General features: G+C 48.4%; 1 protein-coding gene across 3 annotated transcripts in view; it reads right to left on the minus strand.

Annotated features, from left to right (window-relative positions):
- DPP6 (dipeptidyl peptidase like 6) overlaps positions 1–26,314 on the minus strand; it is a 974,485-nt gene that overhangs the window by 242,550 nt on the left and 705,621 nt on the right. For all 3 annotated transcript variants that reach the window (XM_018046661.1, XM_018046659.1, XM_018046660.1), the window contains exon 5: positions 25,859–25,933. In XM_018046661.1, coding sequence (XP_017902150.1) covers positions 25,859–25,933 — 75 coding nt within the window. The remainder of the gene's footprint in view (positions 1–25,858; positions 25,934–26,314) is intronic.

The raw sequence follows: 26,314 nt of genomic DNA on the forward strand, positions 1-26,314 counted from the left end.
GGGGCAGCCAGGAGCAGCCCTCTGCTTCAGAGCTGGGGCTCAGAGGCACAAGCCCATTCTTCTGGGCAAGGGGTCCACATTTTATTTTCCATGTACACACACCCCAGTGGCCACCCGTGTCCCAAGAGTGATGCGGGATTTTTCTTTTATGTTCATGCCCTAAGACTCTGAACAAATAGCTTGCTAGAGCTAATGATCACCTGTCCAACAGCTAAAAGAGATCAATTTGTAATGCTAACAGCCCGGTGAATGAGCACAATCTAATTTTTAAAGTAAAATCTCATATATTTGAGTTTTCAAGAATTCATAGGAAAGAAAATACATGCTGTGATCTCAGGAAGGTGGCTTTCACACACCAAGAATTATTCACAAGGCAAAACGCATCATTAGCCAGTCAAGGTTTGTGCTGTTCTACCAAGGAAGCCAGAGTCTAGCCGGACGGGAGCTGCTCACAGCTTATGCTAACGGCGCACGCACCACGCTCGCACCTGATGTGAACTCAGCCCTGGGCAGAGGGGTGGGGACTAACCTGCAGAGTCTCTGAACCTGTCACGTTCCCCCCAAACCACCACCCTGCTGACAGAGCATCACACAATTAACCCAGAGGACTGCAGAAGCTGCTTCTGCGTCGCTTCCCCCGGGGCTCTTTCCCAGTCTCGCCTCTCCCCAAGCTGCATTCCCCTGGGCCCTGCAGAGCATCTGTAGGTGAGAGGGGCCCCTCTCCTCTCTAATTTTAGCACCTGCTCTGCCGATCAGCACCCAGTCTAAAGGCACTGACCAGGCACCTTCCAGCCCCAGGAGAGTGAATGGTTTCCTCTCCTCTTTTGCTCATTTCGTGAAGCTGGGTTTAGGGTGGTTTACGGGATAAAGATCGGCTGGGGAGGCAGTAGTTATTAACGGACCATCTCTTCCCGTAGGATGTAAGACTCATGGGCACAGGGGCTCGGCCTGTTTTGTTCATTGCTGTATTTATTCCCAGTGTCTAAAAACTGCCTGGGACATATCCTGGGCTTAATAAACAGTGCTTGAATAAGTGAATAGGTGCTGAGGAGGATTAGAAGTAAACCAAATGAGTTAACAAATTATTTTGCACTGTGTTACTTCTGGTAATGGTGTAAATCATTGTTTTTTTTTTCTGCTTCTTCTTCTGTTCTCTTCCTGCTCACCAAGTCACAGCAACGGTGTTTTCAGCAGAATGGGTGCGCAGGTTTCTGGGGGCTCCACCCCACTTCTGCTGTACCCCGGCTGTGTGGTGAGGATCATGGACTGGGCTGTCTGCCCCGGGAAGGCTGCTGACTGGGGCCCCCTGATCCAGAAAGTGGTGAAATAGCGCAGACCCTGTTCTCAGGTGGGCGGGTCAGTCTGCAGGTGGGGCTGCAGGGACACAGAGCCAGGCCCCTCAGGAGCCATCAGGCCATCTCGGCTAGAACTCCAGCCTCCCTTGGCACGGAGGTGCCACCATCTGCAATCTTGTCAGGACCTTCTTGGACCAGCAAAGAGCACAGATGTGGGCGTCAGGGCACTGTGGTTTCTTCTGAGTCCTCCAGACTCGCTCTGAGACTCTGAACACAGGGCGCTGGTCTCCCCTTCCCAGAACTGAGAATTCCATCCTCGGGCTCACACCTTCGGGTTTTGTTCATTGCAGGACAGTCTTTTTTCCCCCTAAAGAAGCTCAGCCAACCAGGGCCTGTAGCTGGTGATGGATTCGACAGCTGTGATCGCCTCTGCTGGATGGGGCTGAGGCTGTTTATATTTAAAGAGTGGAAATGCTGTTGAAACAGCAAAGCCCTTAATCTCCGCAGTTTTGCTCCCGGCATGCAGCAGGGCAGACGGTGTGGCTTGCACACTGCCTGTTAGCTTTCCCTCTGAGCGATCCCTGTCTCCTTCCAGACTTCTCATTTTCACCAACTCTCTTCCCAAAGGAGGGCCCCTGAGAAAGGATGACACTAAATCGTCTTCTGATCTTTATCATTATCACTATCATAACTATCCTTGACATTGGCACCACTGTGATGAGCAGCTGCCACCATCGTCCCTGTTGAGGCTGTCTTTGTCAGCATCAACATCATCACCACCACCACCATCATCATCATTACCATCATCACCACCACCATTACCATCACCACCATCATTACCATCACCATCATTACCACCATCACCATCATCACCGTCACCACCATCATCATCATTACCATCATCACCACCACCATTACCATCACCACCATAATCACCATCATCACCGTCACCACCATCACCACCACCACCATTACCATCACCACCATCATTACCATCACCATCATTACCACCACCACCATCACCACCACCACCACCACCATCATCACCACCACCATCATCACCATCATCATCACCATCACCATCACCACCACCATCACCACCACCACCATTACCATCATCACCATCATCACCACCACCACCATCATCACCACCATCATCACCATCATCATCACCACCACCACCACCATCATCATCACCATCATCACCACCACCATCATCACCATCATCATCACCATCATCACCATCATCATCACCACCACCATCACCACCACCACCATTACCATCATCACCATCATCACTACCACCACCACCACCACCACCATCACCACCACCACCATCATCACCATCATCATCACCATCATCACCACCATCACCACCACCATCATCACCATCATCACTACCACCATCACCACCATCACCACCATCACCACCACCATCACCATCATCACCACCATCACCACCATCATCACCACCACCACCACCATCATCACCATCATCACTACCACCATCACCACCATCACCACCATCACCACCACCATCATCACCACCATCACCACCATCATCACCACCACCACCACCATCATCACCACCACCACCACCACCATCATCATCACCATCATCACCATCATCACCACCACCACCACCACCATCATCATCACCATCATCACCATCATCACCACCATCATCACCATCATCACCACCATCATCACCATCATCACCACCATCATCACCATCATCACCACCACCACCACCATCATCATCACCATCATCACCATCATCACCACCACCACCACCACCATCATCATCACCATCATCACCATCATCACCACCATCATCACCATCATCACCACCATCATCACCATCATCACCACCATCATCACCATCATCATCACCACCACCATCACCACCACCACCACCATCATCACCACCACCATCATCACCATCATCACCACCACCATCATCACCATCATCATCACCACCATCACCACCACCATCACCACCACCACCATTACCATCATCACCATCATCACTACCACCATCACCATCATCACCACTATAATTATGACTATCACTACCACCATCATCACTATCACCACCATCACCACCACCACCATCATTACCATCATCACCACCACCATCATCACCACCACCATCATCACCATCATCACCACCACCATCATCACCATCATCATCACCACCATCACCACCATCATCACCACCACCATCACCACCACCACCATTACCATCATCACCATCATCACTACCACCATCACCATCATCACCACTATAATTATCACTATCACTACCACCATCATCACTATCACCACCATCACCACCACCACCATCATTACCATCATCACCACCACCATCATCACCACCACCATCATCACCATCAACACCACTGCCACAACCATCATCAGCTGCCATCACTATGGTGAGACCCACGATGCCACTATAAGTCTCAACCTTCATCTGCAGCAATAGCTCCTTTCCTGCAAGCTAAGAACGCATCCTGAGCATCCATGATGCTGAATGAGCACCAGAGGCAGAGTGAGGCCACCTTCCAGGCTCTGCTCCTGGCCCCTGCTCTCCTCCCACACTGGTCTTTCAGGCAAAGTCATCTTTGTACCTCTGAGCTATCACCTCAGTGCCAACGCATGCCAAGATGCTCAGTGAAGGGCATAGCCAACTCCACTTCAGTTCTGCTTCCTCGTCCAATCTCATTCCCTCCCTGAGGCACCCCAGGGCCAGCATGGTTCCTGTGAGCCTCTCTTGCATCACCAAGGCCACCCTGCTTTCTAATGGGTGACACAGGTTACGATTATCTTCTTCCTTGTGGGGCTGTCATGATGGCCCAGGACATGGCAATGGTCAGTGAACACTTATTAACAGAATGGATTTTTTTTTTTTTTGAGTAGAAAAAAAGATCATGTCTGCCTCAGTAAATAAAGGCAGATTTGCCAAACTTGGCTTTTCCATTTCACATGAAAACAGATTATGGAATATACTCTTTTTATTTACCATAAATGTGAATGCTGAGATACTGGTAGGTTCTAAACAATGGGACACTAGGAAATGGTGTTCAAGCTTGCATGGGATGTAAAGACACAGATGGAGAAAGCTTTAGAGGAAGACAAGCATGTAATTTTTGATCCATAAAAATAGAACCAAATCAGGAATTCTCAGGCTCACACTTTTGGGAAGCTGTTTATTGCAGGACCATTTGGTACATGCTGAATCTGCAACATCTCTACCCCGTGTGCCTCCTCAGAGGAACTGTGGGAGGGGCTCAACAATATGGACCATTTTGCTGGACAAGTGACCACCCCCAGATACCACTGTAAGACTATCTGCATTGCTTTGCATCTTGCCTGGATACACCCATGGCTATTGAGAGCTGAAAAGGCTGTGTTGTACCCAACTGTGGGGGAGGGGAGCTGAAGGAAATAGGACCCTCCTCGATTCTGTCTCCCTCCTCTGCACACCCCTCCCACCCATGGTCACAAAACCAAAAACCTCAGTTTATATAAGAGGATGAGATGATTAGTTAGGAAGAGGCTTACATCCAGAATGAAAACCCACTTATTTGCTCGCTAATTTACTCAATTATTGCAATCATTAATCTGAATATTTTACAGGGTGAATCTAGGACGACTAAGCTGTTAAGAGTCTGGACACTTGTTCAGCAAAGGAAAGGCTAAGGATGTATGAAAGGTGCCTTTAAATACTTGAGGGTCATCAAGCGACAATGGAGAAGAAATTATATTTAGTGTTTCTCTGAAGCTGGAGTGTCTAAGGGTAGCAACAATCTGTTGCTATGCACTTAATTACAGTTATGTAAAGTCATAAATAGGCTTCCCTGCTGGCTCAGACAGTTAAGAGTCTGCCTGCAATGTGGGAGACCTGGCTTTGATCCCTGGGTCAGGAAGATCCTTTGAAGAAGGAAAAGGCAACCCACGCCAGTATTCTTGCCTGGAGAATTCCATGGACAGAGGAGCCTGCTGGGCTACAGTCCATGGGGTCACAAAGAGTTGGACACGACTGAGTGACTAACACAAAGTCATAAATGGAGCCCCTCTGTTCCACCAGCCACACTCCACGGTCTCCACGGCCATGTGTGGGCAGTGGCTGCCATGGTGCAGAGGGCAGATATAGAGCGTTTCCATCACTGGGGATGGTCCTGCTGTGTCCAAGGTGGAGCAAGTTCCAGCAGATGGGAACTTCTACAGAGTAGATTTAAATCAGTCTATAGAAGAACTCGGGATTCCCAGGTGGTGCTAGTGGAGAACCTGCCTGCCCATGCAGGAGATGTAAGAGATGTGGGTTCAATCCCTGGGTCGGGAAGATCCTCTGGAGAAGGAAATGGCAATCCACTCTAGTACTCTTGCTTGAACAGAGTACTGGACACGAGAATACCACGGACAGAGGAGCCTGGCAGGCTACAGTCCATGGGGTTGCAAAGAGTAGGACATGACTGAAGCGACTTAGCACGCATGCACAGAAGAACGCTCCCCCACCAGACCTGTCCAGTCTGGGGAGAGGAGGTCTACAAGGAAGAACTAAGCCATAAAAGCCCAGACAGGAGCCTTCCAGAAAAGCTACAGTGACGGTGGACTGTGACCACAGCTGGACCGCGACCCAACAACACCCCTTCAGCCTCAAAACCCTACGATGCTGTGAACCATGAATTACAGTCAAATCAGCACAAGAAGAACTACACATTCGTACTGAGAAAACATAAAGGAAGGGAGAGGGTGAAGGCAATCATAAATAATCATAAATCCAAGCAGGGGAGATCTGGGGACTAACCAGTTTTCTTCAATGAAATTCCAAACAAGAAAAGCTGATACTGTCACCCCAGCCAACTCCACCAGTCGATGAAAATAAAATAGATTAAATAAAAATAACCAATACCCCCAGGAACAAGCGCACTCAGGTGACAGATAAAGATTTGAGTAAATGAATACATATGGGCAGAGGTTTGCACCGGATCTAGCTTCTGTTTTCCTTTGATAAATGGCTTTGTGAGAACAGACTAATCTATTCCAGTTTAACAAGCCTGTTTCTCCTTAATGGAGAAGATGTTCGTCCACTAAGCTTCCAGGTAACTGAGTGTGTGTCAGGTCTACAGGACTAAAAATAAGGGGTGATTACTAGCTGTAGACACAGAGCAAAAGTCTCTATGATTATTTTAATAACTACTATTTATTTAATTTGTGAAACCACTTTTTGGGAATATGGGTATGCGTGTGTGCGTGTTCAGTCACTCAGTCATGTCTTACTCTTCGTGACCCCATGGATTGTAGTCCGCCAGGCTCCTCTGTCCATGGGATTCTCCAGGCAAGAACACTGGAGTGGGTGGCCATTTCCTTCTCCAGGGGATCTTCCCGACCCAGGGACTGAGCCTGGGTCTCCTGCACTGCAGGCAGATTCTTTACCATCTGAGCCACTAGAGAAACCCTTTTAGGAATATATGTATTACTAATTCTGTGAGGCCCATGGATATTTTTGTTTTAACAGAAATGCTAGCTGTTTCATTTAGTTGAAGATCATTAAAAATCTGTGAGTCTAATGTAGACACTTAGGAGTAACCCGTTGGGATGAGGTCCTAGAATAAGTCACAAGCTAATAAAAAGGCAAGAAAAGTCTCGGTAATGAAAAACCCAGGGTGAGAATGATCTTCATTGTTAATAGTGAGGAAAAATGTTAATTTGTGGGCAGTGGCGACCTCAGGTGTCTATTACATGTGAAAGTAGCATCGACTGCCCCTCGGAGGACATGAACCAGTCTCCGTCCTGTGATTAGGGGCGAAAATATCCACAGGGACTCCACTGCCGGCAGCTTTTGGAGAAGAGCCATTTATTTTACTTTCTCCATTTTATGGAGTACAGTTGATTTACGATGTTGCTAATTTTGGTGTCCTGCAAAGTGACTCAGTTACACACACACACACACACACATTCTTTTCCACTATGGCTTGTCACAGAATACTGAATTTAGGTCCCTGTGCTGTGCCTAGGGCCCCGTGGTTTACCCATCCTATGTACGATAGTTGCATCTGCTAAGCCCAAACTCCCAGCCTATCCCTCCTCCTCCCCTGCCCTCTTGGCAACCGTGAGCCTGTTCTCTGTGCCTGTGAGTCTGGTTTGTGAACAAGCTCATTTGTGTTGTAATGTAGATTCCACATAGAGGGGGCATCGTATGGTGTCCGTTTTCAGAGAAGAGCCATTTTAACCAGGGAAAGACGCCTCCCTCCCTCCTCGGGGGACCCTTCTGGGGACGCCAGCAACCAGGGTCAGGTGAAGAGAGGCAGCGTCCGCAAGCCCGACGAGGCTGCCTGGCTCCTCCAACGCTGTTTAACGACGGAGCCTGCGCAGAAGCAGGAGCTGGGAGCGCGCTGGCCGCGAGTGTCCCTGGCCTGAGATCTGCCGGCCGCTGCTCCGCCCTACCATCTGGGGGACCAGACGGGAGGAAACGGGAGGGCCTTGTCCCCGCCGCACACAACACGGCCAGCGAGACTGCCCGGGGCGGCAGCTGTGGGCCCTCAAGGCCTGATGCCGTCTGCCTGCGATCCTGTCTCCTTGGATCTTGCTAGGGGCTCCGCCTCGGTCCTCGCGTGGGTACTGAAACAGATCAGTTTCTGCCCGTGCAATCATCCCACCTCTGTCAGCTCCACAGAGCAGCGGAGAGACGGTGACGGAATAGAAAGGCCAAGCCAAGCCGGGGCAGGCAGAGGCTCCCGCCTCATTGCACTATCCCGAGTCCCAGGCCAGGCGGCTTCAGGCCTCTTCCGCGAGGTGGGGGATGGGTGGGACGCTCTTAGAAAGGTCCATTTCGCCCGTGACCCCACGGCGCCTTTCTGGCTGAGGGGGCGGGATTCTGGGGAGGGAGACATAAAATCCAGCCCTCGCCCCCACGGCCGAGCATCACCTCCCACAGGTAGGCTGTTCTGCACCAAGCAGGGTGGTGATCGCAGCCCAGCTGCGGTGACGTCACCTGACGGCCCGCGGGGCACGTGGGCGGGGGAGTGGAAGGGAGCTGTAGCAGTGGTCTCGGCAGGAGCCAGTGGGGGTCCTGACCCGGGCTGAGGGAGAGGAACAGGGTCCAGGTGAGCAGGGCCACTCGGGCAATTCAGTTCAGTTCAGGCAAGGAGCGGCCACACAGCCCACTGGCCGGATGAGACCCCAGAGCCCATGGCCTAGGACTTGCAGGGAGAGGTCGCCTGCGCATGGCCAGCAGGAACATCTCACTCTGAGCATCTGCTCCTGGGGTTCCCTTCAGGAATGCCTCTTCCCCCTCTCATTTCTTCACCTGACAGCTTGGGTCAGACCCCTGCTTCAGCCCCCTGTGCTCAGCTCAGCTTCCCCTAGAAACCACCCTCCTCCAAGGACTGCCCCCCACCCAACCCCTTGGAACCCTTGCCCAGAGACAAGATCGTGACTCTGCTCAGTTTTGTCTTGTTTGCTCTGTGGAATTCTCTCCTCACTCTCATCGAAATTTCCACAGGGAGACACACCAGCCCGTGCAGAGGGTACGGCCTAGAAAGGCTTGTTGGATTTTCAACATCAAAGTGAAGGACAAGGTAGGTCACCACATCTTTCACAGCTGAACTTGGAGTCACGTGTCTCACCAAACAGCAAATAAGTTCTTTCAGCTCATACACTCCACACTTCTAGACAGTGCTGCTGTTCTTGCTCAGTTGCTAAGTCAGGTCCGGCTCTTTGCGACCCCATGGACTGCAGCACACCAGGCTTCCCTGTCCTTACTACCTCCTGGAGTTTGCTCAAACTCATGTCCATTGAGTCAGGCATGCCATCCAACCATCTCATCCTGCCCTCAATCTTTCCCAGCATCAGGGTCTTTTCCTGAGTCAGTTCTTCACATCAGGTGGCCAAAGTATTGGCGCTTCAGCTTTAGCATCAGTCTTTCCAGTGAATATTCAGAGTTGATTTCCTTTAGGATGGACTGGTTAGATCTCCTTGCTGTCCAAGGGTCTCTCAAGAGTTTTCTCCAGCAGCACAGTTCAAAAGCATCAGTTCTTCAGTGCTTAGCCTTCTTTATGGTCCAAGTCTCACATCTGAACATGACTACCGGCAAAACCGGTAGCTTTGACTAGACGGTGAAGGTAATAATATTCCAGAGAAGCCTCAGATATTCTCCATATTTCGACATCAAAACATACTCTCCGCTTTAAAGCTGCTCTGGAAAGGTTAAATGCTGTTTATTGCCATTTGTATGACATTCTAGAAAAGGTCAAATCATTGGGACAGAAGACAGATCCGTGGTTGCCAGAGGCCAGCGTGGAGGAGGGACAGACAGCAAAGGGGCTTCGAGAGGAGGTTTTCCGGGGGTGGAGCAGTTGAGCACCCTGATCTACAAGGGTGGTTACAACGGCTTCAAAACTCAGGGAGCTGCATACCCCCAGCAGCTAAAAACATCAACAATGAGAAAGAAGGACCTTCCCTGACGGTGCAGTGGATACAGGTCCACCTGCCATCATAGGGGACATGGGGTTGATCCCTGGTCCGGGAAGATCCCACATCCCATGGGAGAACTGAGCCCATGTGCCTGTGCTCGAGAGCCTGGGAGCGGAAGCTACTGAGCCCGAGAACCTCAGAGCCCAGGCTCTTCCCACAGGAGAAGCCACCACAACGTGAAGCCTGCGGATCACAATACAGGGCAGCCTGCGCTCACCGCAGCTGGAGAAAACCCTCACAAAGCGATGAAGGCTCAGCACGGACAAAAAAAAAAAAAAAAAAAAAAAAAAATCAATCAATGAAATGTTTTTAAATGAGAAAGAAAAACCAATTTTTCCATTATGTTCCATGTAAACTGAAATCCAGGAGATACTGCAGGTGGGCTGAGAAGCATTCAGACCAGAGTCCTCCAAAGGCAGCAGTTCTGTGTGTGTTCTGAGCTGAATAATTACAGAGTCAGCTGTGAAGGGTTCTTGAATATTTCTGACATTAAAAGCCGCCTTAGCATGAGAGGCTTTAGAAGATATTTCAGCAGAACACCTCTGGTACAAGCGTGGCTTAACAAAACTGCCTTTTCTTCAGGAAGCTGGAATCGTGGGGGCTGATGTTGGTCAGTGCCGTGACCAGCTTCCTGGGTGGCGTGGTTTGCCTCATGCATCCGCAGCCCAGGAGCCCTGAGTGACCACAAGCTTCAGTGTGGGGGCTGAGGGGGGGCTCTTCCTTTTGTGAACTGAGTCACAATGAGGGATCCATATGGGACAGCCAGGCTGCAAGGCTCCCTGTGAGGGTCTTCAAGTCCAGTGAAGGTGGAGACCAGTCAGCCAGCGTGTGACTGGAAAACTGTAAAGTGCTATGGACCCTGTGGTCTCTGCAAGGGTCACTAACACCCTCTTGCACACCATTCCTAAGGGAGGAATCCGTGGGGCGTGGAGGAGCTCTGGGGTGATGGGGAGTGGTTTTGCTGGCAGGGAGAGTGAAGGCCAAAGGCAAGACGGAGGTCCGGTCACTAAGGTGCTGGAACAGGTCTGGGGGTCACAGGTGGAGATGTGTCCAACCAAAAAGGACCCCCTCCAGAAGGTGCCATCGAGGCTGTGAGCAGGAAGTGAGGGGGGACCCAAAGATGGCAAACTGGAGGCTGGCATAAGCTGACTGGTGCCTAGAAGGTCACCCTGAGGGCAGGCTGCAGGACAGGCTAAAGCTGCACAGCAGGAGGGAGGCCCTTTGGGAGGGGACTCAGTTCTTAGGACGCAAGTGAAGATTTGCCCCAGGGAGCAGCAGTGGAGGAAAACTGCAGTGGGCGTGCCTGGTGCCGGGGGCGAGGAGATGCAAGGTCTACACCCGGGCCCTGGACCCAGGCGCTGGTGGCGCTCGGCCCAACTCACTGACATGCAGAACACAGAAAGCTAAGCCGATCTGGGGGTGCAGTTAATGACATCAGTTTGCACACGCTGGGTCTGAGGTCCCCAGGAGGCAGCAGGACATATGATCCTGAGACCAGGTGAGGACCTGGGGCAGACGTGACTGGGAGGCACTGCTGTGTAGAGCAGCACGTCTCAAACTCCAGCAGCACACATACGGGTCATGTCCGTGTCTCCTGAAAGTGCAGGTTCCCGTTCATGAAGGTGTGAGCAGGGCCCCGAGATCCAGGATCTCTAACTAGCTTCCTGGTGGTACTTCTGCCACTAGTCTGTAGATCACATTTTGGGGGGTACAGCAGTGTACAGCCTGTACAGCAATTGCGGTTTCAGACAAAGCTGCCCAGGGCGAGGATGCTGCCTGAGCAGGAAGACGACCCACGCCAGGACCCAGAGGAAAATCAGCTATGTCTGTGCCCTGGACGCGTCCTAACTGGGCAGGCCTGGAGAAGCACCCACGGAAGCCTTGGGAATTCAGGACCGGGAGAGTCCATGGAGGAGAGAGCCGTGAGTAACCTCTGGGTCAGCCAAGAGGACCAGCCAGGGAGGCCAGAGGAGGGTGGCCTTTTGGGCTGAACATCTGGGTCCCCAACAAGCTCATATACCAGAACCCCAACTCCCCATGTGACTGCATTTATAGATGGGACTTTTAGGATGCAATTAAGGTTAAATGGGGTCACAGAGGAGGCCCCTGATTTGATAAGACTGGTGTGCTCATGAGAAAAAGCACCAGCGAGTTTGCACACACACACATCCAAGAAAGGTCTGCAGCAAGATGGTGGGAGCCTACAAACGGGAACGAGAGCCCGCATCAGAAATCACATCTGCCAGGACCTTGACCTTCCAGCCTCGAAAACTGAGAAGATTAACCTTTGTCGTTTGAGCCATTCAGTCTGCAGTTTTTGGTCCTAGCACGGATGTGGGCCCCACGAAGTGGGTGCTGCCGTAACCAGTCCCTAAAAACGTGGAAGCAGCTTTGGAACTTGGCGATGGCCCGAGACTGGAGAGTTCTAAGGTGCCTGCCAGGAAGAGCCTGCCTTGCAGGGAGGAGACCAGTGGTGGAAATGTGGATGGGAAGGCCATTCTGACGAGGTCTCAGATGCTATTGGAAACGAGAAGAAAAGCAACTCTTGTTATAAAGCGGCAACTAATTTTGACTGCATTGTGTTCCAGTCTTTGGTGGAAGATGGAGCTTGTGAGCCATGAAATTGGAAACTCAGCTGACGAAGCTGAATGTGACGTGGCAGCCCGGGTCCTCCTGGTGCTCCTAGTGAAATGTGAAAGGCGTGAGATGAACCGAGGAAGGCAAGGTCGCGAAAGAAGGAAGTGGAACCGAAAGGCTTGGAAAATTCTCAGCCTGTCCCCGCCATGAAAAGTGAGAAGGTTCGTTCTCACCCCCCGGGTTTCTGAAGACCCACTGAAAAGGGGGTTGGGGTGGGTGGGAACCACGAGTGTAATCAGCCACTTGTTAGCAAAAACTCAGGGCTGGGGCCACCTCTCCAGTGTGCATGGCCGGAACGATGCACCTAGGGTTTCGGGGGCAGGACCCTCCCTTGCCGAGAGCTGTGAGGGTGACACTGATGCCCCACCAGGCCCAGAAGGCAGTACATGGACCTGGATAAGATGACCCTCAAGCCCTGAGACACAAAGGAACCTGCTTTGCTAGGTTCTGGGCATCCCTGGAGCCCGCGACCCCTTTCTTCTCCCTGCCTTCTCTCACTCGGAATAGGACTGTCTGTCCCGCGTCTGTCCCAGTCCTCCTGCGGTATTTTGGAAACACACAACCTGTCTGGTTTCACGAGTTCACAGCTGGGGAGGAATTCAGCCTCAGGGTGAATCATGCTTGGGGTCTCACCACATCTGAAGGAGATGATGTTGACAAGTGCCTCTGGAACAAGATTTACAGCTGATGTTGAGATGAGTTAAGACTCTGGGGTCTCTGTGGACCAGATGAATGTATTTTGAACTTGAGAAGAATATGAATTTGGAGAAACCAGGGGTTCAATGCCACGGAATAAGCTGTGACCCCTCAAAACTCATAGGTTGAAGCCCTTATCCAATGTGACTCTTTATTAAGGCAGTACCAATACTTCTAATTTGAGAAACAGCATCTGATAATGGGGCTCATCCCTGGGAAATTTTCTCTTGCCTAAGGGTCTTGTTCCAGGACACAGAGGGAATTTTTCCTCCTTACCCGGGGTGCCCCAGGTGGCCTTAGCGGTAAAGCACCTGCTTGCCAGCGCAGGAGACATAAGAATCGCAGGCTCAGGCTCCATCCCTGGGTCGGGAAGATCCCCTGGAGAAGGGCACGGCAATCCACTCCAGTATTCTTGCCTGGAGAATCCCAGGGACAGAGGAGCCTGGCGGAGTACAGTCCACGGGGTCACACAGAGTCAGACACGACTGAAGTGACTTAAGATGCACGCATGCATCTAGGTCACGCTGCTGACTCGCTCTCATTGCTGTGTCTGTCTCTCTCTGCTCCTGCCGCTGTGCACACAGGGACACTGTGATTCAGAGCGTCTCCCAGGCTCCAGCCCTCCTAACCCTTCCTGGGCGATCACTCACGATCCTCTTTCCCTGGGGGGTTCAAGGGAACGTGCATTTAAATACTTGTGTATGGCCTGGCCCCAGGACCTGTCTCCTCCCTTCCTGTTGGATCCTCTGGCTGGACCCACACACCTCATCCCCTGGGGCTCCCTGGTGGCGGTCAGTCTCAAGGTTGCCGAAGCTGTTGGTTAATTCAGGCCAGGGGCAATCCAGTAAAAATGACAGTTGTGACATGACGCAGATTAGACTACTGGTTGCTTTCACTAATCCCTTCTTCTTGCCTCATCCAAGGATTTATGTAATCAGAGCTAAGTAGCAAATCTACTCATGGATTTCAGTCTCGTTATATTTTCTTATTCTCTATAAGCAAAGGTTTTCCTTCTTTGGATGATTAGTAATCTTTGGTAGCTTGTGGAAACAAAAAAAAAAGAGAGAACCTTTCAAAGTTCTGGATGCATAGGTCAGGTGGAGAGCTGGATTACAGAGAGATACTGGCTGGGTCATGTTCCTTCTGCCTAACAGGATGCCTCTCTCCAGTGTGTAAGTGCCTAATTATACAGCAGATTGCAGTTCTGATGCAAGAACAATGCACACTCCCCATCTCTTCTCACCTTTAGTGAAAATTATTCACCCCTCACACGCATGTGCACACAAGCACACACACGACACACACATGGGAAATCCTGCAAACGTCAACACTTTTTGCCTATTGTCACCATCATACAGTGGAGGCAAGTCACTGAAAATGCCCACGGCAGCACCCAATTTAGGATCATTCAAGCAATGCCTTTTCACACTGTTCATGGTTTCTCGAGGCAAGAACACTGGTGTGGTTTGCCATTCCCTCCTCCAGTGGACCACGTTGTCATTGGAAAAGACCCTGATGCTGGGAAGGAGGAGAAAGGGGTGACAGAGGATGAGATGGTTGGATGGCATCACCGACTCAAGGGATATGAGTCTGAACAAACCCTGGCAGATGGTGAAAGACAGGAAAGCCTGGTGTGCTGCAGTTCACGGGTCGTAAAGAATCCGGCATGACTTAGTGACTCAACAACAACAACACAAAAGCAACACACTGTTTCTGCTCGTTAATTTCTACAGATTCAAAACCCACGGCTACTGACTTGGCTGGGAGCCCCATCACAGCAGGTGTGTCAGTAAAACCCGCCAAGTCCAGACATTGGTGTTCACTACCACACCACAGAGTGAGCCTGAAGACTCCTGACTTGCTTTTGGGATTTCTGTGATCACTCAGGAGTAAGCGACCTGCTAAGATGGGAAAAGACTATAGAAAATTAAAACCTAGTAGAACTCCAAATTAGCAGAACTCCAAATTCCCAGGGTACTTGCTGCCTCACCCACAGAGCCCATCACGGAGTTTTTCCAACTATACAGCCTACTCACTGCAGAAAATACAAAGGAAAAAGTGGAACCCGATAAACTATTGAAAATGACATTCAAGAAAGTCTGTCTATTATTATAAAAGTAATAAGTTTAGTTGCCCAGAAGAAAAGCAAGAGCAGGTCCTAACCTGCTTCTGGCAATGGGCTGTCTGATTCTACCGCTGAGCTAAAATTCCCAATAGCATGTGCTATAGGAAATGCTACCAACAGCACCTTCGTACCATTCTGTTAAATCATTTTCTCTGATGGCAGCTGGAGCCGAAAACCACAAATGGAACTGGTCCTAACTTATAACAAGGATGAATTCCTTCAGTTTTTAGTAACATAAAGACGCTCTAACCACCAAGGAGAGACAATGAGTCTCTGAGCCCTAGCTGTCGCTGGGAAGGCCCAGTGGCTCGGTGCACAGTAATCTCTGCATACAACTGCTGTCCATGTTAATCAGCTCCAGGTCTCTGCATACAGTTGCTGTTACGCAGCTCACCCACAGTGAAGGGCTATTAAATTGGAAGTGAAGCCCAGATCTTTACCTAGAACTTGAGGCCTTTCCCCCTCCGTACATTACAACGACGGCCATTCACAGTAAGAGCAGTTAGGTGTTCTCGGTTTCACCCCGCCCCTGCCACTCGGCACACCCGCTCTCCTCATGTACATTCCTTCATTTCTTTTGTTACTAACGACACAACTTCCACGATTAATTGAGATGACTCAGAGGCCCTCCTCCAGCGCGAGGCCTTTGGTGACCTCTGGATGAGGTCAGCGACACCCGGAAGTGAGGCGGCCCCTCCCTAACGCCCTCTCCTGCAGATGCTCAGCATCCGCTGGCACCACCGAACCCTGGCCGTGTCCTGCTTCTCGAACCCTCCCCGGGTCCTCCAAGATGCTGGTCCTTTGACTGGTGGGCTCTCCCTGAAGCTGTCCCTCCCCGCTCCTGTCCTCACTGACGCCGGCGACCAACAGATCACAGCACCCTCTCTTCCGTGGAGCGTCTCTTCGCCTCTTCATTTCACCCTAACCTTCTCAGTTACCAGAGGGCTGGAAGATGCAGGAGAAAAGTCCTTCCCCGCCACCAGTGAATCCGCCCTGCTGTCCCAGGTCACACCCCCATCCTCCAGCACGTCTTTCCCACACTGGTAGTGCCCTGAGCCCCGCTCCTGTCTGCTCTTGCTTGCACGGCTTAGCCATCCTGAGACACCACCTGCAGCGTCTCACATGCGCTTTCTGATGTCCACACTGCATCCATCCGCTGCCTTTGCCCCCGCTTCCTCCCCTCCAGATTTCTGATCAAACACTCCTCCGCTTTCTACCTGTGGCCCCTCCGGTTTTCACTTCCCACCGTGAACAGGTGAGCGTCCACGGTACCTCACGATAATCACAGCCTTAACTCCCAATTTCACTCACCTGCCGAATTCCAGCTGCAGAGGGAGCTGGACCGACGAGGGCTCCGGGGAGAGGCACCACCTGGAGGCCTGCCTTCCCCGCACCCGCATCCGTACAAGCCCTGCAGCCTGCCCACCCCCAGCCCCTCGAGGGGAAGAGGCCAGCAGGTCCTTCTGCTCTCTTCCGACTCCCCGCTCCTCTGCCATCACTCTCAAGCATTATTGGGAAAAAGAAACGGATGCGTCAAGAGACACTCGATGGCCCCGCTGCCTCTTCTTCTGCAGACAAGCTTCTTCCTGCACCTGGAGGAGGTGTCCCTCCCCCGTGGGCAGAAAGTCCCGGAGACGGTGGGAGAGGGTGGACTGGCTTCAAAGGCCCTGAGGTCAGAGGGGGCGGCGGACAGAGACAGGGCTGCCAGTAGCATGCGGAGGAGTCTGGGGCCTCCCTGCAGAGGAGCAGGCCATCAGTCTAAGGCGAGTGCCAGGGAGAGACCTACGTGATCTTGCGTACGCATCTGCAGGTTATCTGGCTGGAGAAAAGCCAGAGAAGAAGCACAGAGAGCAATTAATGCCTGTTCTTAATCGAGGCATGCCAGGTCAAAGGGTTGGTCTGGGACACCATGGGTCAGAGGGCGCGCCACAGGTCACACAGGATGCCACAGGTCACCGCCCACAGGCTGTCACTTGTTACAGTCACTCAAGCTGCACGCCCAGAGCTGCACGCGTGGCCTCGTTAGACTTTCCTGCCGCCTACAGATATGCCCAGAAAGCCTCTTTCTGTAACACTCCATGCTACAAATAAGTATTTCGAGCACCTACAGAAGCTGTTCTCCAAAACATTAATCAGTACTTTTGGCCCCATAGAGTGCCGCAGGTCGGTTCAACCCCCTTTCTCCCCTCTGGAGTATCATTGCTCGCTCTCTCTCGCACACACACACAATCACCTCAACAATGTTTGCATTTTGTGGAGAAAAGGACCATTGTGAGGTCCAAATTTTCCCATGTCCAATTCTGAGCTTTTAAGTCTAGCTCTGAAACCGGAATAGAAAGACAGACAAAAAGAACAAAACAAAAGGCCCGACAGTCTGTGCGTGCATTTCGAACCAGCTTTGTGTCAAGACAACACCACCACCACAATCCCCCGAAACGCTAAGCAGCTTCCACTTCAGAAACAAACAAAAGTCATTCAACTTCAAAAACAAACAAAACTCACCAACCACGACCGAACTTCTGGCATAGGAAGGATCTACTCCCTCCAGAGATAGGGAGCAGACCTGAGACGTCGGCTCAGCCTGGAGCAGAGGCTCCTGAAAACTCTGACCAGCAGCTGGACATCCACGGCCCCGTACAACCACACACGGTGCTTCACGAGCTGTGTGACGGCACACAGCGGAAAAGTCATGGGGCGGTTTCCAATGACCCAGCAGAGGAAGAGCCGCAGACAACCCGGCCTTCAATACTTAGAGAGCAACACACTAGGATACTAACAAATCAAGGGGAGCGGTTTTCCTTGTAAATTCTGCTGCTGGAGGGACGGTGGTCGGAACTGAGACCCCGGGTTTAATCACAGAACAAAGGGGCTCCTGAGAACTGTTGGTGGGGGGTTGGTGCCCTTCCAGGGGTCCTGGGGCAGCGTCCACACTGGAGGCAAGGAGTCCCGCTAGGACCATCCTCACGGCTGCAGAAATGCCAGTGACCACAGCCCTGCTCCTCACAGTTGGACCTGTGGACAGCCACAGACGGAGACTAGATACCTCCCTGCAATGCTGACTTCAGCCCTGACGCACGGAAATGTGTAAAGGGGCTCATCTGGCAAGAACCACTGGGATCAGCTGGTTCCCTGAGGAAGGCCCAGAAAAGGCTTGCAGACAATGCAGAAAGATCTAGTTCAACAGCTGAAGAGTTAAGAATTCCTTTCCCTTAGTCTCTACGGGGCAAAGACTGCATCAGTTCTTCTAACGGCTGATACCAGAAGCACACCACAGCACCTACAGTGGTTGCAAATAGGAGCTCATACACTCAGAATTACACCAATTGAGCTGTAGCAGAGTTGTTAAGTCAGTCCATAAGTTTGATTTCAATACTTTATAGCCAATCCCTTGTGATTATAAAGTCTCAAGTTATTTGTTTTCAATTAATTTTAATTGGAGGCTAATTACTCTACAGCATTGTAGTGGTTTCTACCATACACCAACACGAATCAGCCACGGGGGCACATGTGTGCCCCATCCCGAACCCCCCTCCCACCTCCCTCCCCATCCCATCCCTCTGGGTCATCTCAGCGCACCAGCTTTGAGTGCCCTGTTTTATGCATCAAACTTGGACTGGTGATCTATTTCACAGATGGTAATATGTATGTCTCTATGCTAGTCTCTCAAATCATCCCAGCCTCTCCCTCTCCCACAGAGTTCAAAAGACTGTTCTATACATCTGTGTCTCTTTTGCTGTCTCGCATACAGGGTTATCATTACCATCTTTCTAAATTCCATATATATGCATTAGTATACTGTATTGGTGTTTTTCTTTCTGGCTTACTTCACTCTGTATAATAGGCTCCAGTTTCATCCACCTCATTAGAATGGATTCAAATATATTCTATTTAATGGCTGAGTAGTACTCCATTGTGTATATGTACCTCAGCTTTCTTATCCATTCATCTGCTGATGGACATCTAGGTTGCTTCCATGTCCTGGCTATTGTAAACAGTGCTGCGATGAACACTGGGGTACCCGTGTCTCTTTCAATTCTGGTTTCCTCGGTGTGTATGCCCAGCAGTGGGATAGCTGGGTCATATGGCAGTTCTATTTCCAGATTTTTAAGGAATCTCCACACTATTCTCATAGTGGCTGTACTTGTTTGCATTCCCACCAACAGTGTAAGAGGGTTCCTTTTTCTCAACACCCTCTCCAGCATTTATTGTTTGTAGACTTTTTGATATGGCAGAAGCCAAAGAAATATTGTAAAGCAATTATCCTTCAAGTAAAAATAAATTTAAAAAATTAACTCTCATAGACATAGGTACTAGAGATTCCAGAATTCTGTTGAGGTTCACCTTAAACCAGACAGGTTCAACCAGACCTACACATGTTTGGCTGTTTTTCAGATTTCACATGAATTGTAAAGGTCATGGTCCCTTAGATGGCAAAATGGGCTGCATAAACTTACCACAAGGGCAGGAAAAGGGTAGCAATTTATTAGGTCTGAAGATGGCTTCAAATTTCTGCAGGAAGCTCAGCATGAAACCACCTTATCTCAGGTCTCAGCAGGATGCCTGTTGGCGGAGGGGGTGGGAATCAAGAACCTTGGGGCTTAGCGCCCCTCTCCACACCACTGAGAGGGAAAATTCTGGAAGCCAAGGGACCACACACTCCTGTGTCGCCAGCATCTGCCTCGTCCGCCTTTGAGAAGAGCAGAGAGTCGGTCTGTGACTTGGCTCAAAGCTTTAAGTGCTAGACAGCTAAAAAGGGCAAGGAGACCGCCACATTCTGCCTCTGTAGGAAGCAAAGGCGCCCGAGGCCGATCAAGACACACATGGGCCTCCAGACCCTCTGCGCCGCGGAGCACAGGCAGGGCTGGCCGGGGACACTGGGGGACGCAGAGCTGGGCAGAGCAGGCGAGGGGCGGGTGGGGGGCAGTGGGGGTGTGGGCTCAGCAGGGGTGGACTGTGATAGATGGGATGCGCAAACAGGGCCGTACTGCGTACAGGAACTGTGCTCATAACCTGTGATAAACCATAATGGAGAAAGATAGGAGAAAGAAGACACACACACACACACACGTGTATACACACACACACGTATACACATACATGTACACACGTGTGTACACATACACGTGTATACACATGCGTGCATACACATACACATGTGTATATACACACACGTGCACACATATACACACATGCACATATGTACACACGTGTACACACATGTATACATACATATGCGCGTATACACATATGTATATACACGTGTATACATATACACACACGTGTGTATACATGTACATGTGCACACATACAATATGTGTCTACATACACACATGTGTAAATGTATACACACGTGTGTATACGTATACACGTACACACACGTGTGTATACATATACACACATATACACACGTGTGTGCTTCTCAGTAACATATGTGCACACACACGCATATGTGTATACACACATATACACATGTATATACATACACATGTGTATACATATACACATACACACACACGTGTGTGTGCTTCTCAGTAACCTGTGATAAATCATAATGGAGAAAGAATACACACATGTGTATACATATACACACATATGTGTATACATACACACATACACACACATATGTGTGTGCTTATTCACTCAGTCGTGTCCAACTCTTGCAACCCTATGGACTGAAGCCTGCCAGGTTCCTCTCTCCATGGGATTTTCCAGGCCAGAATACTGGAGTGGGTTGCCATTTCCTATATATATCACAGACAAACACACACACACATATAATATATATATATCATATCTATATATCTCACTTAAATATAAATATATATCTCACCTAACACATATATATATCTCACCTAAAGACTTCACTGTGCAGCAGAAACACAACATTATAAATCAACTCTAGTTTAATAAAATAAATTTTTAAAAAACATGACAGTGATGACACCAGGGTCTGGATGGAAGCATGCTACCTCCACAAACCACCATCTGTATTTAGAATGACAAAGGATTTGAGTAACTTCCCCAACTAAGTGGCATCATCTTTAACTGCTAATACACAATCCTTAGAAGACAGAAAGAACATCACAGTAGTTCTTTGTACACTCTCCTTTTCTAGCACAAAACTTTTAAAAAGCTCTTTAAGATGTATACCAGTACAGCAAGAGACATATATCCGCATTTAATGGCCCAATAATTTCCTGCTGTATTCTAATTTTATTGCTAAATTTGAGATTCCAGAAGTAGTTAGTACTTAAAAAAATAAAAAGAGTAAGCTTTCACTTGGGTGCCTAACAGAATGGTAGCAATACTGCACTTGCCTGGATTTATGTAGTATCTTTATACCACCAATCTTGAAAGTATCATAATAAAAACAAAAAATCATAGCAGGAAGTTATATAGATAGAACCCACGATGTTCGAGATCTGGATTATGCATCTTCTTATATCATGAATTTAAACTACTCAGTAACCCAGACAGCTAAATGATCCTCCATGCTGGTTTCACAACATCCCTAAGTCAGTAATGGACAGGGCAGCATCTCCACTTCTCCGGCAGGAGAACCACAGAGGTCTGGGCCACCTGAGGTCATCAGAAAGTTGCTTGCAGAGGACCGATGAGAACTCATTTCCTGCCCAAACACAGCCCTCTATGGAGGCTATCATCCCACCTCTTGGCCCATCTGACTGGGAAGCCACTTAAGGAAGGAAGGAGCTCATTATATCCCTTCTGCAGATGCGTCCTATGCATAAGAGAAGTGGGGTTCAGTCCCTGGGGGTGGGGAAGATCCCCTGGAGGAGGGCATGGCAACCCGCTCCAGTATTCTTGCCTGGAGAATCCCATGGACAGGGGAGCCTGAAGGGCTACAGTCCGTGGGGTCACACAGAGACAGACACGACTGAGTGACTCAGCACAGCCCAGCATCTCCTTTAAACACTGCAGCTAGAACTTCCACAAATATTCACTGGCTCTTTCAGAAAATTATTGCCAAGAAATAATATTTTCCAGATAAAATTTCTCTTTCCTCTTTGAAAGTCACAAAATGTATTAATATTTTAAAATGATCTAAGATATCAAGGTTGAAAATTTTTCCCCTCCTCCCCTAAGAGTTTTAGAAACTTCTCACATTTGCCAAATATACTTCAATATGAAGGAACATGGTTGCTCTAATTAGATAACTTTACAGAAATTTACCCCTCTAAGTATAGTTTAGTTACTATAGTTAAAATAGCTTTCTAATTAAAATAAAAAATTACTATCCCCCAATGTCTAGCTTAGTTTCAAGAGAACCCTTTAGAAGCAATACACTGAGAAATGTTATGAAGTTCTACAAGTAAAACAGAGAATAACAGAAATACTGGCTCTTTGTGGGCAGGAGTGGTCTTTGGAGCAGAAGTGAGAGGGTGTAAACAAAGGTCCGTCTAGTCAGAGCTATGGTTTTTCCAGGGGTCATGTATGGATGTGAGAGTTGGACTGTAAAGAAAGCTGAGCGCCAAAGAATGGATGCTTTTGAACTGTGGTGTTGGAGAAGACTCTTGAGAGTCCCTTGGACTGCGAGGAGATCCAACCAGTCCATCCTAAGGGAGATCAGTCCCTTGATGTTGAAGCTGAAACTCCAATACTTTGGCCACCTCATGCGAACAGCTGACTCATTGGAAAAGACTCTGATGCTGGGAGGGATTGAGGGCAGGAGGAGAAGGGGACAGCAGAGGATGAGATGGCTGGATGGCATCACCGACTCGATGGACATGAGTTTGGGGGAACTCCAGGAGTTGGTGATGGACAGGGAGGCCTGGTGTGCTGTGGTTCATGGGGCTGCAGGGAGTCGGACACGACTGAGCAACTGAACTGAACTGAACTGAGAGGGTGCAAATAAACATATTCTGCAAACTGCAGGACTGGCACACATTAATAAAAACATAGCATTGTTTATTACTTTTCAATTCTGGAGACATTTATGGATCTACAGGCTTCTAAGGCCTGGAAAAATTGGAAAACTGTGCTTGGGTTTATTTCTCAAATCTAATTGCTAACTTTATATTTTTTTAAAAGGGTAATTTTGAGACCATTTAAAAAGCGTATGGTTGACACAGTTAAAAATTAGCTACTTTGTGGATGTTCAAGGCTGTTAGTTAAGCTATAAGTTTAATAATATTAAAAGAGTTTAGTAGTAAAAAAGATATGCTAATTAGCAAGATGCCCCCATTTCCAGAATAAATGTGGAATGTTACTAAAATGTTTCACAAATAGGGGTCTCTTTCTTTCATGACATAATTTTTTTTTCCTTTTTGTGTATTTCATAGAATTTCAAGGACTTAAAAAAACTCACTTTGAATCTCGCTCCAGAGCTAAGGAGTTCAGAGAGAAGATAATGGCACAGACATATCTGTTCAGCACCAAAAATACACACATGGTTCTGGGCCACATCTCGAGGGGACGGACAGGACAAAGGGCCTCCTGCTCTATGAACAGCTGACAACATTAAAAACGGGCAAATGAAACCAGCTGACGTCAAACAACTGGGAACTGACGCAACACTGCAACTAGTCTGAATGACCGAGAGGAGGAAATACACAGTTCAGGCAGGTTGCTTGGACAGTCACATGCTCAGTGACGGCTCAGCTCTCAGAAACCATCAAGGGTTACTTCTTTGATTCAGGTTAAAAATACCCAGTTCTATAGATTTTTAAAAATATAGCACACATTTTTGATATTTGATCATTTTTGCAGTTGAAAATATAGCTAAATCAGTACAATTTTTTTTCTTTTTTTTACATTTTCCCTCAATTGAGAAATCAAACTGAACACACGTCTACTCCAAAGGCCAACGGATGCCGTGCAGGGAGAAAGCATTAGCTCAAGGTGTCTATTTACAGCCTGTGTTCTACATGATGGAGACTCGGGTTTAGCAAAATATCCTCTCCCCAAACGGCATCAGCTGCAATGTGATCCGCAGGCACTGTCCCCGAGGAGCACTGGGAGGAAGGAGGGGGATGGTGGAGAGCTCCGTGATGGACAGAACCACAGGGTCCCAGGCACCCCAAGTGAGCAGGCAGGAGAAGCTCCTCTGAAAGATTCTGCAGAACAAATACAAACTTTGCTTTCAAGGAGCAGGATGCTCACTACCAAACACGGCAACTCATCCCACTATTGAGCTCCTCCTATTATGAAAAGACTGTCCAGGAAGATGACCTGAAACCTGTCTTTCAAGGCTTTTCTCACTTGGGTGTTGGTTTTGTCTCCTCGGAGCAACTCAGCGTTCATTTCCCTATTCCTACAAAAGTCCTTCAAAGATCTGCTGGGATTCTTCTCTTATTCAAGGGTGGAGGTTACGTTTTTGGCAGCTTCCAAGGGTGGTGAGAGGGGCTGGAATACTATCAGCTGTGACCATCACGCTCAGAGGTATGAAGGGTTCGGTGTAGAATGCGTGGAGTCCCAAAGCTAGTATATCACGTTCACTGACTTCCCTAATCAAATAGCTGAAGATGACTAATTGTTCCAAAGGACTCAGATGGAGAAAATGAAAACTTTTACATAATGGACGTTTTCAAAACTAGTAAATGGAAAACTGAAGATGGAGAATTTAAAAAGATCTCCTTTTGGAGGAACAAATCTCCAATTGAAGTTTTAATTGAGACTGAAATCCAGTTGTCAAGAAATAATAATCCAGCTGTGAAGTTACTTTGAAAAGAAATTCTAAAGTGTCTAGAATCGGAGTTGCTTCTCCATGCAAACCCCAGCTTCCTCACTGGTGTGTAACTCATCGAGCTTGTCCAGCTCGTGCCGGGGGAAGATTCTCTCAGACTCACCAAGGAGCTACTCAGACATGAATGATGATGCAAGTACCATTACGTCTCACAGAAGCTTCACGAAACTCCAATTAGAATAGTCTCAAAAGAACTAGAAAGCAGTGGAATTCTACATTTTATTTGCCAGAGAAAAAAGTTCCACTGATGCATATTTCTAAAGCTGCTAATCTCTCGCAAGCCAAACATCTGTTTCACTTAAATACACTGCGCCCTCTCGCTCAATTTAAAGAGCCAAAATGAATCCCAGTATATCAGTGCAGTAAAAAGGAGAGAGACCCAGTTTTAGAGTGCTACCAAAGACCAGGATGAGAGTTTATAAAGAATTCTGGTGAAATTTTGTGGGAGATTCATTCAGGAAGTGCTAAAAACAAGGGTTTATATAAAGACAGTGACAGTTCAAGTCTTCTCTAGAACACTGTGGTGCCAGGAGATAATTAACCCTTGATTTTAATTTAGGGGGAACCTGAGAGTCATTTTCTGTTCTTAGGATAAAATGTATGGCGTGATTGAGAAAATGGCAAGAAGAATAATTTACAAAAGGGTAAATTAATCTATAAAAGGACAACTTTTTGTTACCAATGAAATCCTATGAAATAGGCCTTTAAAGGAGTGTTTTGTTGTTTTTTTTCCCTCTGTTAAAAAGATTTTCATACCTTTCCTCTCTCCTAGGTGGCAGTGTGGCATAAAAGGAGACTATCCCAGAATCCATTAACTATTACAGGATTCAAAGATCAGTAAGAACATAGATTCAAGGGAAAATACTTAATACGGTATTAGAATAAAGAAACACATTTCTATAAACAGGAAAGAGGAGTACTCACTGGTTCCACGTTATATGAAAAAAGAGCGTATTCTCTATCTGGAGATATTTCATATCTGATGGCTCTTAATGATTCCTAAAAGAAAAAAAAAACAACAAAGAATTTTAAAACATTACATATAACATAACTCAAAATCTTGCACTGAGACTGTGCCTGATGGTGCCATCTTCAAAATTTATTAATGAAATTCCTTTGTAGCAAATTTGCTAAAGTCTGTTAAATATGGCTCTGTCCTTTTTTTGGCTAATGGAATAATGTTCAGTTACATCATGTTCTTTTATACCTCATTTGTTGTTTTTCATGTTTCAACAAAACATATTGTATCTATTGAAACAAGTTGATGTAAATAAGCATAAAAACAATTCTTTTCCCACAAGATTCCCAACCTCTCTGTATCTTTAAGCATGGGCTTCCCGCTCAGACGGTTTACGCCTAAAATGCAAGGGACTCAGGTTG

The sequence above is a fragment of the Capra hircus genome, chromosome 4 (assembly GCF_001704415.2).
Source record: "Capra hircus breed San Clemente chromosome 4, ASM170441v1, whole genome shotgun sequence".
Lineage (NCBI taxonomy): Eukaryota > Metazoa > Chordata > Mammalia > Artiodactyla > Bovidae > Capra > Capra hircus.